This window comes from Antennarius striatus, chromosome 1 (assembly GCF_040054535.1).
Source record: "Antennarius striatus isolate MH-2024 chromosome 1, ASM4005453v1, whole genome shotgun sequence".
NCBI lineage: Eukaryota > Metazoa > Chordata > Actinopteri > Lophiiformes > Antennariidae > Antennarius > Antennarius striatus.
In genome coordinates, this window is record NC_090776.1 from 28,331,435 (window position 1) to 28,350,109 (window position 18,675).

At 37.8% G+C, this 18,675-nt stretch overlaps 1 protein-coding gene across 1 annotated transcript; it reads left to right on the top strand.

The window, feature by feature from the left end:
- Positions 1-3,495: 3,495 nt before the first annotated feature.
- loxl1 (lysyl oxidase-like 1) lies at positions 3,496-17,956 on the top strand. The gene is made up of 7 exons (XM_068319473.1): positions 3,496-4,962; positions 9,404-9,512; positions 11,146-11,283; positions 15,036-15,192; positions 15,335-15,430; positions 15,634-15,749; positions 16,464-17,956. Exons 1-7 carry the CDS (start codon positions 3,864-3,866, stop codon positions 16,468-16,470), a joined length of 1,722 nt encoding a protein of 573 aa, XP_068175574.1. The 5' UTR covers positions 3,496-3,863; the 3' UTR covers positions 16,471-17,956.
- The last annotated feature ends 719 nt before the right edge of the window (positions 17,957-18,675 follow it).

Consider the following 18,675-nt stretch of genomic DNA (forward strand, 5'->3'; position numbering starts at 1 on the left):
GGAGGTTACATGTGTATGTTTATGGGCAACTGTGCTTTTCTGGTCTGCTACTGCTCTGTTGGATTTTTCAGCAATGTAGCACACTTAAATTCATAAAGAAATATATGGCATAGATAGATATCTTGGCTAACTGCAACCACAGTTCAACATCAATGAAGCCATTCTCCTCAAATGACACAGTACTGTCACTGTGAAATCTAAAGAAACATTGGAAATATTTTCCTCTAAACTTATCCCTAGAATTTCACTACCTACACTCTTTGTTTAGTGTATGTTGAACTGTTTGTGAATCTATTACCTGTATACAATAATAGGTGACGCAAGGCTATCTTTCATCGAGCAATATTGCCTCAAAATATTAAACAAGTTACATAGAAAGAAATGGCTTTTTATTTAGAGTTTAGTTCAACTTAAAAAGTGCAAATACATTCTATCGGATTCACGTTTTTTTGTTTTGAATCTGTTGATCATTAATCCAGTCTATTCCGAGAACTATCTAAACAATGTAAGTGTCCCAATAATCATAATTTAAAAGTTCCATCTAGGAAAAATCTTGGCATTTGCATCGAAATGAATGAGAGTTAGAGGCTCACTTTAACAAGATTATACCCTATTTAAAAAAAAAGGTTGCACAAAATAATACTTATTACTGCTTTACTTTAATGTTTACTATGAAGCAGTGATCTGTCTTAGTTGTAACTTTATTTGCTTTTATTTCTTCTTTATTTATTTCTTTTCTTTATTTCTTCTATATCTATATATTTAGCTTCAGTCCTCAGATACTGTTTATACAGGAAGCATTTAGAAAATTCATTTTGATGCAGGTATAAGAAAAAAAGAAATGTTTTTATCATCATATACATTAACTGAAGCTACAGGTGTCTGGTGACTTTCCCTTGACTGTCAATCAAATCAGTAGCAACCACAGAGGTCGTTCATTGGTAAACTGCCAACAGTAAAATCTATTGCCTATCACAACCCCCATCATCAACTGTGTATCTGCTCTGACAAAGTGAAATCATCATTATTAAACAAAGTGAGTATTTACTTTGAGAGATATTTAGAGACATTAGAAACATGGCATTTTGATGTGTTCCTCAGTGGAAAAGGTAATAATCTATTGCATTTTTCTATGTTAAAGACTGTTACAAGCGGAAACTGCCAACATTTTTGGGTTCATAATTGTCTTCCATCCTAACCCTTAATATATTTGATCTAAGTGCAGTGATGTAGTGTTGTTACAATTGCTGCTTAAGCTACACTGAACATACTCACTCCAGCACTGTTATAAATATTCAGTTGAACATTTTTAACACCAGCTTTGCAAATAAAAACAAAAAGGGCAGCATCACTAATTTGCTACAAATCAGTAAAATGTTGGCAGTCTAGCCATGTTCTTTTCCTTTTGGCTTATCCCTGTAAGGGTCACCACAGTCACCACAGTGTTCTGTTTCCATGTCAGCCTATGTTCTGCTTCCTCCTTTCTAACACTACCTGTCCTCATGTCTTTCTTCATTACATTCATCCACCTTCTCCTTGATCTTCCCCTTGCCCTCTTGCCCAGTAGCTCCATCCTCAACACCCTTTTACCAAAATACACATAATATCTCCTCTGGACGTGTCCAAACCACAGAAGTCTGCTCTCTATAACTTTGTCTCCAAAACATCTCACATTGGCTGTTCCTCTGATGAACTCCTTTCTGATCCTATCCAACCTGATCACTCCTAGAGAGAACTTCAACAACATCATTTCTGCCACACTCCCCTCAGCTTCCTGTCTTCTTTTCAGCAATACTCTCTAATTCATTTACCATTGGTGGCCCCACCACTGTCTTATAAACTCTTCTGTCATATAAGACACCTGACACTTTCCTCCACCCATTCCAGCCTGCTTGTGTTAGGGTGGCGACTATGACCCACATATTTATAAAATATTTAAGTCAGTAAAATTCCTGGCTGAATTAAGTGATAGTTTTTTTGAAATCACATACTGGAACTCACCACCTACTATCTAAATTTACATATCAAAGATAATATGGTTATATGTATATAAAAGCATCCAGAACTCTGATTCAATGCAAACGAAGGCTGCTCTCAGCACGATGCTTATTCTCTGAGCTTTCCTCTTGTGCTATACAGTCACTCAGATCAATGTGTTCTTTCACCAGACTTCACAGAGTACATGGTGTTTCAAGCAGACAAGAGACACACACACACAGCAGTCACACAAAAACAACCAACTGTGCCTCACAACTTAGACTAATCTCTATGGAATGTCTCAGTGAAAGGATTTCAACTCATTCTGAGGCTCAGTGTTGCTGTGCCTCTTTAAAGCTTTAAATTTACGTCTCTGGAAAAAATCCTCTGAGATCAATCTGTAATTAAGACCAAAAACCCCTCAAGCTGAATGCAACCAAAAACAGTCAAAGGGGCATGTTATACATTTGCCAGAGTTAAGAAATAAAAACAAGAAGGATCACAAGGAGAATCCTGGATCTTGAATGTCAGGAACATTGTGGCAGTGTAAGCTCAGAAGAATTTGACATTGTAGTCACACAGGGACTTGTATCACACTGGATGTGGTTTTACTGATTTCCAGGACATTTATTTTGGAAGACAAAGACAAATTCATATACTTATACAAATTCATAACTTATTGCCCCTTTTCTATGAGATAGTTTTTGTTAAAACGCTGAGTGGGTACAATAAAATTATCTAGTCCCATCCAAAGAGTGACAATGAATAGTGACCACTATAGTGAAGAATGTACTCTCTGACATGTGAGGCACATTGTTACCATTGTCCATGAAAGCATTTGGAAGGTAAATTCCCTCCACTTTGATAAAAAGAGGAAAATCTGATTCTGTCTATGCATGCAGTCCTCAGGCTGTTTCAAATCCCACATGAAGGTGTCTCTCAGAACATTTGTGTAAATTAGGGTTTGGTAATGCACCAGTCCTTTGATCATATTAGATCATATTGTATATTACAAGACTGAAATTTCATATTATTTCCTTGTTTGTTCTCAGCGACTTAAATGACTTAATGTCAAAAAATGTTTATTGTTTTCACCAGAGGTTTTTGATTTATTGTACAACAGGATTCAGTTAAAAAACACTGCCATTTATTGTGTAGACTGCATCTTTGGATCTTAAGGACAGGATAACCTGTTAGCAATTAAGTAGTTTCCCATCTGAAAATGGTTATTGTATTTTTTTTAAAGCAAATTAACAACATGACCATCTTTTGAAGTGCCTGTGGAAATACCACAGTCAGTGTTTGTATAAGATGCAAAAAGAATTCAGGCCATTGAAAGTGAGATGTGTTACATGTCTGAATGCCTTTGTGGATGGTAATGTTGATTCTGGAAGCCTTATGGAGCTCCAGCTAATGCAGGCCAGGAAACATCGCTAGCACTAGGGCCATGTGGGAACTCTCCTTAAAAAAGTTTGAGTTTTTCACAGTCCATTGTACGCAATCAGGCAAATAGAAGTTTGCAGTCGCTCAGTGAACAGGCACTTCTTTCCAAAAAACAGAGAGCAATGATCAGTCTACTGATAGGTGAGTCTCAAAACAGACAGCAAGTCAGGAAGTATTCTCACAGCTCTAACAGATGGTACTTTTAGTGGTACTTTTAAACCAACATTGTTCTGGGTGATTACTCCTGAAGGCACATTGGATCTCCTCTGCTGCTGACCGTGAATATCTGCAGATGCATTCATCTAAAGGTTTACATTTCAAACTTGCATCGGTCTCAACAACCGCACCAAAGCTCTACCCGCCAGAGGATACACAAGATTTACTGACAGAGCTTCAGTTACTTTAAGCTTCAGCTTCTGGTGGACTGGAAGAGTTTTTCCTGCATGATGAGCTGTGGTGCCTTTGGACCCAGTATGTTGCCTTTAGTTGTGGCATGTTTGGTATTCATCCTGCTGGGTTTTGGGCAGGCTCAAGTTGGTGCACAGTCTCAAGACCAGGAGCAGGATAACTCTGCCACTCCTTGGAGGCAGGTGATTCAATGGGAGAACAATGGGCGGATGTTTAGTTTGCTGAACAGTGGAGCTGAATATGTGCCTGCTGGGGTGGGGACCCAGGACAGAGGTCTCAGAGTGGTTGTGGCAGATGCTCGTATGCGGTCTCCACGAAGACCTCAGGGAGGCAATGTCCGCCGACAGGCTCCATCAAGAGGAACCTCTGAAACTGTCCGTGGACAGGCTAGACATCCTTTTGGTTTCGGGCAAGTGCCTGACAACTGGAGGCACAGTACAGGCAGCACAGGTGTCAACCCATTCCAAGGATCCTCAGGCACTCGCTTCAGACAATCCACAGGTTCTTCATCATCTTCTTCATCATCATCATTTTCTTCATCTCCCTATAATATCCCATCGCAGCCACAGTATCCATTTTCTTCACAGTCAGCATTCCAGCCGCTACCTTGGGACTCTAGTTTTGTTGAAGGCCCAGTGATGAGCTATGAACCACCTTTTCAGCCTATTGGTGGAGGATATGGCAGTGAAGGGCATGGTGTTGGACGTGGGTTTACAGGAGGAGGGTACGGAGGTGGAGTGGCCCCAGTGGTCCCAGGTTCTACGTCTGATTTTACTGAGGATGGCTATCGTTACTACCAGCCTTATGGCTATGTGCCAAATCCTGTGGTTCCTGCACGTTCTGCTCAACCACCATTTACAGATGGCCTGGACCACAGATACACCCATAGTCTCTTTAATGAGGATTCTGCACCTGCTGTACCTGATGGAAACCAAGCCGGTCCCATGATAGTGGACAGGATGGGCCCAGTTAGTCAACAACCAGTAAGGAGTCCTCAGTACGAACAGTTTCCACCATTTGGAAGACCCCAGCCTCCTTTCTTACAGCCCATGTCTCCAGGCAGACTTTCTCCAAACTCTGCACTTGAGAACCCTGGTATGAATGTTGGGAGCGTGTACCAACCACAACAGAGAGGTAGAGTAAACTACTTGTTGATCTTTGTAACTGACATATTTTATTATTTATTTATTTATTTATGTATAATTATACTAAGCTTTTTACTTAATTTCATTTAATTAAAACTTAATTCATAGGCGTGGCAGTGGCACATGGGTGGAATTAGATTATTATCCCCTTGTACATTTAGAGCAATGTTGGTTTCAGGAAAATTCTTAAGCACTTAAAATATTTGACATTTTGAGAGAAAACATGCTACTTCTCCCCCTGAGAAAGAACACAAAAAGATTTCTGATACTGCTCAACATATGAATTTAATACAATATCCAGCAGAGGAAAGCACTCACAACTTCCTCAAGTAAACAATTACTTTTTTTTTTTTTAGATGATTTTTTTCTCATGTTTTTAAGATACCTGAAGCAATCCAAATGAAACAGACACTACCTTTTTTTTCCAGTACAAACTATGCAAATTGTTCACAGATTTATCTTTATCACTTTTGCGGTTATTGAAAACAGGGTTCAAGCAATCCCTGCCAAGGTACCAACAGTGCACACAAGAGCCTTTGTGTTTCTGCATGGAGAGTTCTGTGCTACTCAAGGCGTGTGTAGTTTTACAACGATTATGGTGATCTCATTGGGCTGGTGACAGGGGTGTTGTAGTGCACTGGCTGCCTCCCTGCCTTGTGGACAGGAGAGAGGAAACAAGGGTGGGGGATACTGAATTTCACTACTATGTGAGGGGGAAGGAGGAAGGGAGAACGTGGAAAGTCCCTGTAACACATAGGGTCTATTGCTTCACACACAGGAAATAAAAGAAACATTTCAGTTTGAGGAAGAATGAGGACTGTCAAAGTGTGCAACATGATGACAAAAAAAAGCCTATTACAGGGTTTTTAGGTTTATTGGTTTTTGTTACTTTTGAGAGAAAGTTACATGTTAAGTTATTTTTATGCTCCGACTGCCAGAGGGTGTATCTGATCTGAACAGAGATGTAATTAAAAACTGACAACATTCATAGCATCTTAATATCTCTAATTTATCAATTGGGATCTGGGATCTCACAGGGATCTGTCTTAGTGTGTAACTGTCCCTCTAGTGGGCTGTGAGGCCTACAACCATCGTTCTCAACACGTAAGAACACTTAGGCAGCCATGCACCAAATGCCAAAATGTGCACAGATGCTTTGGCATTTAGCTATCATAAAGATTATGACACTAAGAGCTACTGAAAATGATTCATTGCACTGCTCTACTAACACAGAATCCAGATGTGGTTGTACTATTTTGCATTCAATTTTACACGTATACATGTCTATAATACTGCAGTAATGGCAGTGCCTTTGATCATCAAAGCCATTGAAATACAAAAGATACATGAATGCATCATATTGATAATGAGACAAATTTCTATGGCTAGGCTGAAATAATACAAATCAGTTCAGTCTATTTCATCAGCATCAATAAAGTCACTGCATAAAAGGAGAGCGGAGCACACATAGCGGAGGTTAGAGGTAGTGTGGGCGGATGTGGTGATAAGCATTGCCATGAGCATCTAAAGTATTAAAATATCTGCAATTAAAGGAGTAAAATAAGAGTCAGTGCAGAATCACTTCCCAGTAAATGCTTTAAACCATGTTGCATGGGTTGATGTTCACAGAATCACAAAACCTACAGTAAATATAGTTTGACCCACAACTAAACCAACAGGGCAAACGCAATTCTAACAGAGAGTGGTACACGGCATACATTATATATCAAATGTTGAATATGTGCAGTGTTTACATCTTTTAATTATAAATGTAAAACTAGATCAATCAGCTAACTCAAAACTCACATCATTCAGCTGAGGAGTGTAATGGTATAATGATGTCAATTTGTCTCCATAGGGTGATTATAAATTTACATTCATTTAGTGTACTTGTATGTTATTTTCCTCATGCACATTCTCCAACAATCTACTGTATTGCTAGTCCCCTTACATTATCTAGAAAATTCCTTGGGTTTTTGCATAGCACATCGATGCATAGCGCAGTATTGTGGTAAAATATAACAGATATTTTATAGTATTTATAAAATTATTATATTGATTACAAACACAAAGGGATCATTTTAGTAATATATATATATATATATATATATATATATATATATATATATATATATATATATATATATATATATATATATATTCTTATAATAATAAGCTATTTTTAATAGTTTAATTGTCTATTTCTGCATTAAAAATGAGTGGATATTCATATAGGGGTATAGTAGACTGCTCAATCATTAAAGCAAGATTCCATTTCATGCAACATATAAACCCTGTGATTTAAACCGAAGCATCCATGACACTGAGGTGTGGCAAACCTATGATGAAAATATTAAGATTGGCATAGGGCGTGAGGCGGGGGACAATCCGGGCACGACACCAGTGCACCGCGGATATATATATACTGTATATATATATATATATATATATATATATATATACACTTACATAGACACAACAGGCCTGTATTATATACATACACACACAGACATACACACACACACATACACACACACACACACACACAGCTAGATTGGACAAATAATTTCCCCTATGGGGGTCAATAAAGTTGATTTCTTCTTCTTCTGTAGCAAGAGATTTATTTGGTGGTATATAAGGCCGGGCAAAATTCTCTTTCTTTTCTGTGCCCCACTTACGAGTGCAATGTGTGGCTTTGTCACATGCTGTCGAGAGCTGATCAGCTTTGCCTTCTCAATACACTTTATCCCCTTGAAAGACACCCAATTTCACATTTCAAAAGATTATGGGACTGAGAACAAAATGTTCATGGGTTGAAGATTAAAAAAAATGGTTGAGAGTGCTGTCGGAAAACCTTGGTGTTTCACGTTGGTCTTATAGTGTTTATATGGTCTGCCACAAGAAGCATCCCCCTGTCCTGTAGATCTGTCTCTCAGTGGACTGTCAAATTGGAAGTTAACAAAAACCTGCAAAGGAAAAGCCCTCATAGTTGCAACTGGAGAGGGAAGGACTAACCTGAATGTTGTACAGCGAACGAACATAAAAGATCTTCCTATCTGGTTTTTGTGAATAGAGCATAACTACAGCACTTCATGTAGGTCTAAAATCAAATAAGATCAATACATTATTTTATCAGTAATTCATCGTTTAAACTCACTGCAACAAGAATTAAAGATCAAACATGATTTTTTTTTAATTTTTTTTTTATGTTTCCAGGCTTCGAGGTCAGATAAGATTGATTTTCAATTGTTTGAACAGGGGTTAGGGTTAGGGTTATGCTTTAATGTGAGATTAAAGCATATCCGTCTTTTTGGAGCTAAACAGAAAGGGGTGATAAGCTGCACAAGAGGCTATTGCTGTCCTGAATGACAATGAGAACTGACAGACATTAAGGCCTACTTTTTTTCTTCCTTGTTCCTCAGCTTTTCTGACAGACTTGGTCAGTTGCCCACTTTAAAAACAGTACTGCTATGAGATCAGTGTTGTTTTACCACGACATGCACATTCTTCCTCTGTGTCATGCTGTGCTTCTATGCAGTTATGCTTTCTTACATCTCTTCATCTTCATTCAAAACATGACAGACAGACTGCATCGCAACAAGCAGTCATATGATACTATAGCTATTTCCATGTTTAGCTTTATGCTCGAGTGTTTGAAAGAGGCCACATATTCATATTAGGACAAGTGTCATGGAGGATCACAGTATATTAGGCCAACATTGTGTGGTTAAATTAGTGGTTCAAACATGCTTCGTCAAACACAGGATGAACTTTGTTATGGGCAAATTGTTTCTACCCTTGTTTCAATGTTAAAAGTAAATTAATTGCAAGTTATGTCTTCTTTTATTTGTGATTTTGCACATCAGTGTCTCAAATGTAACCATGTTCTCCCACTCCAAACTCACCCCTGTCTGGCCCATGAGCACAAGTATCTCATTACAAAATCACGATAGTAATCTGGAATGCACAGTAATTAGTGACCAGTGGCTCTTAGTGTGACCCAGTCTTCAACTGTGGGCTCTGCTGCTACAATTTTGCCCATCATATATCCATTAGCATCACTATAAATACCAAGTAATAAGAAATTGATGACAGATATGTAAAAGAGTTCAGCTGTTTCTGTGGTGTTCACTCGAAATACTGCAGTAAGACGGGATAAAATCCTTAAAAATTATGTGGTTGTAGTGTTTTATTACTTATATTTACATTCATTGTGTGTTTTTGGATCCTTGATTTTTGCATTTTTGTTTTACGTACCCGTCCCTGCTTCTGCTGTGTTATTTTTTAGTATACTTACTTAATTATCACTCCATGGTGAAAAATCAGGAAGAAGGTGCAGTGAGACTGGAGGGAGGTTCTGTGAGTGCGTAAGGTCTTGCTATTCAAAGTAGGGAAATGACAGTACAGTCTGAGCACTTTGTTTGTTTCAGGTTTGCCAGATCTTGTTCCTGATCCCAACTATGTCCAAGCTTCCACCTACATCCAGAGAGCCCACATGTATTCCCTCCGCTGTGCTGCTGAAGAAAAATGTCTGTCAAGGTGAACCCGATTTTAAACGTTGTATAATGTTTTGTATTTATTTCATCTTCACTATATCAAATGTTGTTGATATGGTTTTCATATCCAAGTTTACTTGTTTTGTTTTGGGGGTTTTTAGGTCAGGAATAGATTATATTTTCATAGTCTCAGCAATATCTCATTGGCAGCTCAGTAGTAATCACAGTCCATATTTGGAAAAGATGTCAATTGGAAACAAGTGTTTGCAAGGCAAGTTTATTTGTATAGCACATTTCATGTACACAAAATTTGAAGGTTTTTTTTACATTGGAATAAAAGAAAGTATTTAAAAGTAAATGAATAAAAGTATGATTTCAAATTAAAAACAAATAGGGAACATTACAGAATCTTAAAAGTTGCCATGCAGACTTGGACTCCTAAATAAAATCTATTTAATTGCAGTTGAGAACAGGTGGGTCTTTAACCCGGATTTAAATAAACTGTTTCAACATATCTCTGAGGCTTTCTGGGAGTTTGTCCCAGACATAGAGCATAGAAGCTGAACACAGTTTCTCCATGTCTGGTACCAACTCTGCAAACTGATAAAAGACTGGATCCAGATGACCTGAGGAGTCTGGTGGGTTCATGTCTTTATGTAGTCCTCTAACTGGTTGGTGTGTCATTGCACATACTCTTACGTACTCCTCACAAAATTGTGATTTCTTTCCACAAACACATGCATAACATGTAGATCTGGGACTAATGACAGTTCTTGCTGTTGGCCTGGCTGAACGCTTAATGTTTTTATGAATGTAATTAGAAACATAGTGGATGTTCATTGTGGAACTTCCTCTCTCCCTCTGTGTGCAGAGAAGAACACATTGCTATTTCCAGATTGAACTTTCTTTTCTGGCGGGGTCTCTATCTGGGGTAAAAGTATCATTGTTTTCATCATATTAAAGTTTTATACATTGCCAGCCAAACAGAGCAGGGGTTAAAGTTCCTTTTAAGTTGTGGAAACAAAATTTTTAAAAAAAATACCGTTAAAAGTGTTTCTTCCTTAAAAATCTCAAAAGACCCCGAGTACCACGGAAGTTAACTAAATCCTGGTTAACATTGGGAATCATTAGTTTCATTCTCTGTTTTGGTGGATAGCATCCCCGAAGACCCCTGTCTGGGTCCTTTGTCTGCCTTTAACTAAGGATATTATGGAAATGATGGAAGTGCGCGTACCCATGACTGCTTTATTTTCCCTCATCACAAGTACAATTCCTCAAAGCCATTTCATATCCTGTCTGAGTTTGAAGCAATCACAGACAGATGGGCTGTTCTAATTTGCCATACACTCGATTGTCAACAACAGCCAAAAGACAAATGGCATAGATCATCAATGGTATTGTGAACTCAAGGTTGTGGGTCCTTCCTCACACATAAACATTGTATGACAGAATGTTTCCTCACTCTACGTTAAAAATGTATGTTTAGAGAGATGACTGTAATCTGGTGAATTAATTTTTTAGTTGATAAGCTCCTTCCCCCGAGTCTTTCCGGTTCTGCTCTTTTTTTTCTTCTTGTCTTACTTATAAGAAACAGACATGCTGGCACAATTTTTGCAGCCACTTGAGCGGTGTGGGTTTTTTTTTTTTTAAATGTAATGCATATGTCCCTCATTCAGTTCTGCCTATGGCCCTGAGACCACTGACTACGATGTAAGAGTCCTGCTTAGATTCCCACAGAGAGTGAAGAACAAGGGGACTGCTGACTTCATGCCCAACAGGCCACGCCATACCTGGGAGTGGCACAGCTGCCATCAGTAAGTACTTAATAAGTACTTAATGAAAAAAAGAATATTTTATCCAGTCAGCTCTGTTATGGTTTACTGGTTACTGTATTAACTGCTGTCTTAACAAGGATGATAGTCAGTAAACATGACATGAACCATGGATCTTTTTCTTTTTTTTTCAAGAGGGAATTCTGTAACAGAGTCTGGGATTTATAATGATCCCTTTATTGACATTTCAAACAGTATTAGAAAGTACACACACCTGGTTTTTAGGTCTGAAAGACGGTGTTTTATTTCAGGATTTTCTTTTTTTATATTTTCAAATTTAAGTTAACAAGGATTTTTTTTTTTTTTTGTATTAATTTTATTAGAAGACATTTGTAATTTATTTGATTTGCTGTTCGATTTGGCTCTACAACAACAGAATAGATGAGTAACAACTTGTAATATCCTTTGAAAATGTGTTTAGAAAGATTTGCTCCTACAAGGTTTGAATATCCTTGGTTTTAAATCTATTTGAACTTGTGCAACTAAAGGGCAGAACTTGCCTTCTGACAGTTGGGTGTCGGGTTTATCGTTGGTCAGATGTAGTTTTGAATGTGAAGCTTGTTTTTAAAAGTAGGATTCAATTTACTTTGGTATGTTGATAGCTTACATGACCTTGGTACTACCATTGTGAAAACTTTACTGTAGTATTTTAGTAATGTTCTTCCACTAAAATAACTCAATACCAGCACACCCCTGGTGCTCAGCATTAGCCGAATTAGGACACCCAATCGTCTACTAAAAGGCCAGTAGGGCGTCAAAATGTACTCTAACAGCTGCATAGTCACTCGCACAGTCTTCTTGCAAAAAGACAAGAAAGAATGTTCCTGTTCTCTCAATTTCAACAAGTCCACCCACTGAGGCTAGTGCCAGATTCTGCTTTTCTATCCTCATCTTAAAGGAATGTTGACTAGCCATGAGGAGATTGCCACTATTGTTGCAGTCTGACAACAGTCTGCTTTTACACACTGGTTCCCAGGAGGCAGAAAGTCGCATAAATCATTTGAATGGCCGTGTGGTGAGAATGACACATCAGTTCATTTTTCTTGTCAATCGCTGACACCATATCACCATAGCTACTAAAGTATGGTGGCATGGGTTACTGGAGCAAAGTAATTCCAATGGAAATACAGTAGGTCTCTATCAGGGAGAATATATTCAGCCCAGATTCCCACATTTAACTTCACTGTCCTACATTTTTATTGATTAAGCAGCGAAGAAGTCAGTTTTTCATTGCTTTTCATTACATTCTCCCGAATCTTTTCCGCAAATTTTAGAAAAAGGGAGCAGCATTCCATATAGGATTTAGAGCTGTGGAACTGTTAGAATTGCTATATACGGATATAAGTGGAAGTGGTTAGAATACTTCTTTTTTTGGTTAAAAAAAATGTTATAGTTCTAAAGATAAACTATTTGTTTTGAAACTGCTTTGTTTACCTAAAGCCCCTCTTGTTAAAAGTTTATAAAATCATCTTATCAGTGTGGTCAAAGGTCATGGCTATTGTGTATGCAGGTGCTTCTCTCATGTCCTTCTTACACTTGTTTGGGGACAAATGTCGAGAAACTGCAAGATAGTTTTCAAAGAACTTACTGGAGTTTTTTTGTATTTTACAATTCTGTGATCTGGGAAACACTCATAGTCCTGTCTGTGGAAACTGACTTATGATGATGAAGAAGGATTGGAATGTTTTGTACTGTATATTACCAAATCGTTCTTGTTAAATGCGCTATATGTCTATCCAGTAATACACTTTCTAAACTTCATATTGTCAGTTGTGTGGATCCAAGAATCCAAGTAGGCAGCGGATCCATTCAGGCACGTCATCATCAATCAGCACCTTATGGTCATAATCTTCTCTGCTTCCCACACTATTTCTTTCTATCACACACAGAAACACACACACACACACACACACACACACACACACACACACACACACACACACACACACACACACACACACACACACACACACACGCACACATGCACGCATACAGTCAACAAGCATCTTAAGACTGCCACAATGTCAGTTTCAGGACTACAAACGAAACCCTTTTTTCTGCCTTCCAGGATTTGCAGTTTGTTGTCTGAATAATCATTCAGAAATGTATTGCCAAAATGCATGTGTGCACATGTGGCCCGATGTATCATAGGTCTGCAAGTACAATCATGTATATTAAAAGAAATGCAGGAGTAGTTTGTACCCATGTTGTCCAGCTGCAGATAACAACATACAGGTTTTTACCTGAGAGCATTTAAGGTTTGATTGTTTCACTTATGGAAAGAATGAGTATCACTTTCTCCATTGCTGGAAAGTACCCACTTTTCCTTCCAAGTCATCATTCTTTAATGACTGTTCCAGTAAAAGCTGCTGCTATGTTGAAACACAAATCATGCAGTAAGGCAGAAGGGTAATATTTATATAGTCTGAGCTTGAAGGACTGTAGTGCTTACCTCACCTGCTGCAGCAAACTAAAGTCAACACAACTGAACTGTGGTGCAATGTAAGACATTAATGATGATGGACATGCATACTTCAGTAAGTGCTAGAATGTATGGAAATAAAATAAGACCCAGGTCAAGAATATGCCATCATACCATGTCTGTGTATCTCAAATGAGTTGCATGTGCAGGAGTCATTGTCATGTAAATAATTTCATCAAAAATAATTTTTGAAAATACAAAATTATACAGATTGGGGAAGCTCCTATCTTCTTGGTCTCAACTTGAGACCGTATGATTACAGAGGAAGCCAGTTCCAACTTATATCTTGAAAATGCCTCATACCAGATGATTAAAAGAGGCTGATTAGAACAGAATTCTGAGATGTTACATCATTAATTCTCTATTAGCCTAAATATGCCGTTGTTTATTTCTTCACTTTTACATGACGAGTACCAGCTGTGGCTGAAACTTGATATCAGTCACATCCACATGGAAAAAGGGTGGTTAAACCTTTTTGTGTGCATATTTTTGTCAGTGTTTGACCATAGCTCTCTCTGTCTGATTACATAAACTCGAAAATATTAGCTTCCAGCCCTATTTGGGGTCAGTTGCTTCATCGGTGATACAGTGATCAACAGACAGTGGATCCATTCACTGCCTTGTTATTCCTCAGCCTGTACAAAACTGCATTGGAGAAAACAATGTCAAAATAAAAAAAAAAATGCCAGAGTGACAAATCTGTGTTACTTTGTAATTATCTCTCACTCACTGGGTGACCTTTGGCAGCCCTTGATCAGATTCAGATTCAGTGGCCATGTGCATCTAGCATTTCCTAGCACTCAACAGAGTAACTCTACATCCAGCACACATAACTGTAAAACATGAATGCGCACACGCACACACACACACACACACATGCACATGCATGCACACACACAAAATCACCAGTCTACACAGTCACACACAAGCACCTCTGATCTAGCAGATTGATGCAAGCTAATTAACAACACACACATCATTAAGATGTTAATGTGTGTCTCAGCGATACTTGATTGTTGCCATTAATTAGTATCCATTGTTCTTTGATATTTAATGTGTTCAGTCAAGGTGCAACACCACTTACAAAAATATTAACAAATGAGGTCAAGAGGTCAAAACAGACTGTCTGTATATTCGTAGATAAGCGCTCAATTCATTGGAACAGAATTTTCGACTTAATACCCTGATAATAACCTGTGCATAGATACCGGTTGGACAACACAGATGAGCAAAAATGTACTTCTTTTAACAGGCACTACCACAGCATGGATGAGTTCAGCCATTATGATTTGCTGGAGGTCAGCACTGGCCGTAAAGTGGCAGAGGGACACAAGGCGAGCTTCTGTCTGGAGGACACCACCTGTGATTTTGGTCACCTGAAACGCTATGCCTGCACTGATCACACTCAGGTAAATGAGTAAATCAAAGACTTAAATTTGGACCAGAAGTTTACTTCTGCCAAACTTAAATGATGTCCTGGCTGTTCTTTTACATTTATACTTATTGAAACATGATGGCCACTTTTTTCATTCATTCATTCTGCTTCATCAGGGTCTAAGCCCAGGCTGCTATGATACGTACAACGCTGATATTGACTGCCAGTGGATTGATATCACAGACATCCAGCCTGGAAATTACATTTTAAAAGTAGGTGTTTAGTGGCAGGAGATTGAACGTGGCAACACTATGAACAGAAAAGAGCCACATGTAGAAAATAGACTTTATGTCATGAAATAAGTATTTTGAATATCAACATACTGTATATCCTTTTACTAGAATTGTGTAGAGGTCCATCAGCTGAAATGTCATAATTATGACTTGTGTTGTTCCTTCTGTTTTTCATCTCTCAGCTCCAGGTTAATCCCAAATTCTTTGTGTTGGAATCAGATTTTACCAACAATGTGGTCAGGTGTAACATTCACTACACAGGACGGTTTGTTACCACAACCAATTGCAAGATAGTACAGTAAGTAACATACTTTTTTTTTCTTTTTTTATTTACTTTTAGGCAAATAAATGGCAATAGATGCGACAGTTGCAACTGTCTCATTTACAAAAAAAAATGGATGGATGGATGGATTCATGGTGGTAACAGATTATTAATTGTTGTAAAATTGTTATATGTCTATTTGCCAAAGTGATTTAAATGTCTTTGATGAATTACAGGTTCCTCACTGATGTATCTGATAATGAATGATGTCTCCACTTAAGATTAATAGCTTTCAAAACACCCACATCCTCAATCGGTGGGAGTGCTATAAGTATTTTTGTACTGTTAAATAGTGCTATCAGAAGGTATATCATTGCAATAAGAATTACTATTATATCCTCTTGAAAACATATTAAATCAGGAAGCATTTACATGAGAAAAGACCCTCAGCTTCAGTGATAAAAAAGAATCATAGAATGCATTTCCAGAGTTAATGAAAGCTGGTTTTAATTGGTAGATACTGATGTTAATTCAATATTTATTTTAGCATGTGCAAAAAAACTTTGTTATGTCTTCTTGACTGGATAAAGACAAGCAAACCTATTTGAGAATTAACTGTATAATCATCCAATATACTCTTGTAAATCACGGGGTCAAGATAATTATCAACATAATATCTGTAGCTATAAAAAAATTGATTTTTTTTTTTTCAAATTCTAAACAATATTCTTATATCTTGTCTGTTTACAGGTCTTGATACAGCATTAGGAGGCTGCCACGCTTGAGTGACCCTGATTGCTATTCCATTGAAATGTGAATGGGATCTATTTGTTGCTGGTTTGTTGTTTTGTGCTCTCGTGATATGTTGGACTTAATGTCAAATGAGGCTTCTACTGGCATTGTAAATATTGCATGGATTATATTGCGCTTTGATACCCAAGTGATGAATCATCACTTACATTGCCCTGCTACAGTCACCCCTCTGCCCCACCACCATTTCTGTTAGGACAGATCATTGACTTTCAAAATAGTTATTGTATCTTTACACACACACACACACACACACACACACACACACACACACACACACACACACACACACACACACACACACACACACACACACGTACGCATGCATGCATGCATGCATACTCCTGGCAGAGTGGCTTCCTGTGAATTATAAATAAAGTGTGAAATGGTGCTGGTGTTGAAATGATTGGCTCCAGATAAGTCAGAGTTTAGCTGCACACACAAATAAAATGGGGGGACAAAGACTTCCCAGGAGCACTCATCCCTGCAGCATGGTTACAAACAGTGTTGCCAAGTGACTTGGATAAACTTTAATTTGTTATTCTTTTCCTCTTAGCTGCTTAATCAGGTCAGCCTGGGACACTGAGAGCACATTTTCTCTAAGTTTTGCTACCAGCAATGAAGTCGCAGCAGGTCATGCATGTATTTTCCAGCTGAATTACATTACAAATTAAAAATAAAGAACATACTGTCAGCATTAGGCGCTGTGCTCCTTAAAAATCTTGCATATTTGTGTGGTGTTTTTGTACGTCCTTTCTTATTTAAGGAAAACATGAACAGGAAGCTCAACTGGCAGAAAAAAGGTGCTTTACAGAAAACTAGATTTACAATACGTAAGCTGTATGTTTACAATGTCTGGAGGTCTCTTCTTCAAATAACCCACACTGGACAAATGACACATCGCCAATGTCACCTTTTGAAGAATGTATATACCAACATTGCACTCGTGTGTGAATTCAGTGGTGATTATGTTAACCTGATTGTACTTTGCTTATCCACTTTGATTTCTTTCTGTAATTTGTGAAATTTAGCATACGCTTTTCTTGATAGTCTGAATTTCTTTCAAAAAGTAGTTGATAGAAAAGAAAACACTACTGCTATAGACTTAGTATTACAATGCAAAACGTCACTGCCTACCTCTCCAACTGAACACATAGGTAGACCTTGTTTGCACCGGACACACTATCATTGTCTGTTATATTCCAAGTAAAAAAAATATAACATTGTTTTATTTAAGATAATTATCACTTTACAGTTCAACAAAAACTTTTAAGTAAAGAAATATTAATAATAAGTCAAGACAATTTACGGAAGTTATTGTTTGAATTTGTTATTGTTATTTGTATAAGCATATTTGTAAGCAGTGCTTGACAATGTTTGCAATTTTGTGTTTTACCAACTGAACTCTTGAAAATAAAAGACTTAGTACTGCAGCATGGTGTGTGTGTGTGTGTGTGTGTGTGTGTGTGTGTGTGTGTGTGTGTGTGTGTGTGTGTGTATATATATAGTCTCAAGGAGTATACACACATATAGTAAAGTTGCATTTTGTCATCATGTAAGGGGAGGAGATTTGAAACAATAAGACAACAGACCCAATCGCTAACAATTACATTACAGTTGTTTTTGTTTCTTTTTAAAGTTTATTAGTTAAAGTGCATTCATTCAATGGTAATCACACAAGAAAGATGGTGACAACAGATGACACAAAAAAGGTTATGTCCTTGTCTGTTCCTTGGTTGTTTTTTCTTTCCTTTTTTTTCTTTTTTTGGTTTTTGTTGCTCTCAAACTGAAATCCACTGATCATGACAATCCACCAAAATCAACTTGTTTGCAAACCTTGTATCCTCTTCTGATTGTTCCGCATTGTCAATGTTGAATGTCAATGCCATGAAAATTATGGGTGTGGTTTAGATCCAAAAGAGGTACACCAGAGGAGCAGTCCAAATTTATAATTTTAATACAAGCAGAATCAAAAACTAGGTAGTCATGAGATCATGCAGGGAAGAGAAAAACAGGCAAAATCCAGGAAACAAGCAAAAATTACACCGACATCCAAGAATGCTGAGGCGTAGAAGGAGTCACTACAATTTGTCTCTAAACTGAGGTTTGATCAATGCATAAGTAGGGTGGAGCTGACGAGATGGGATGCAGG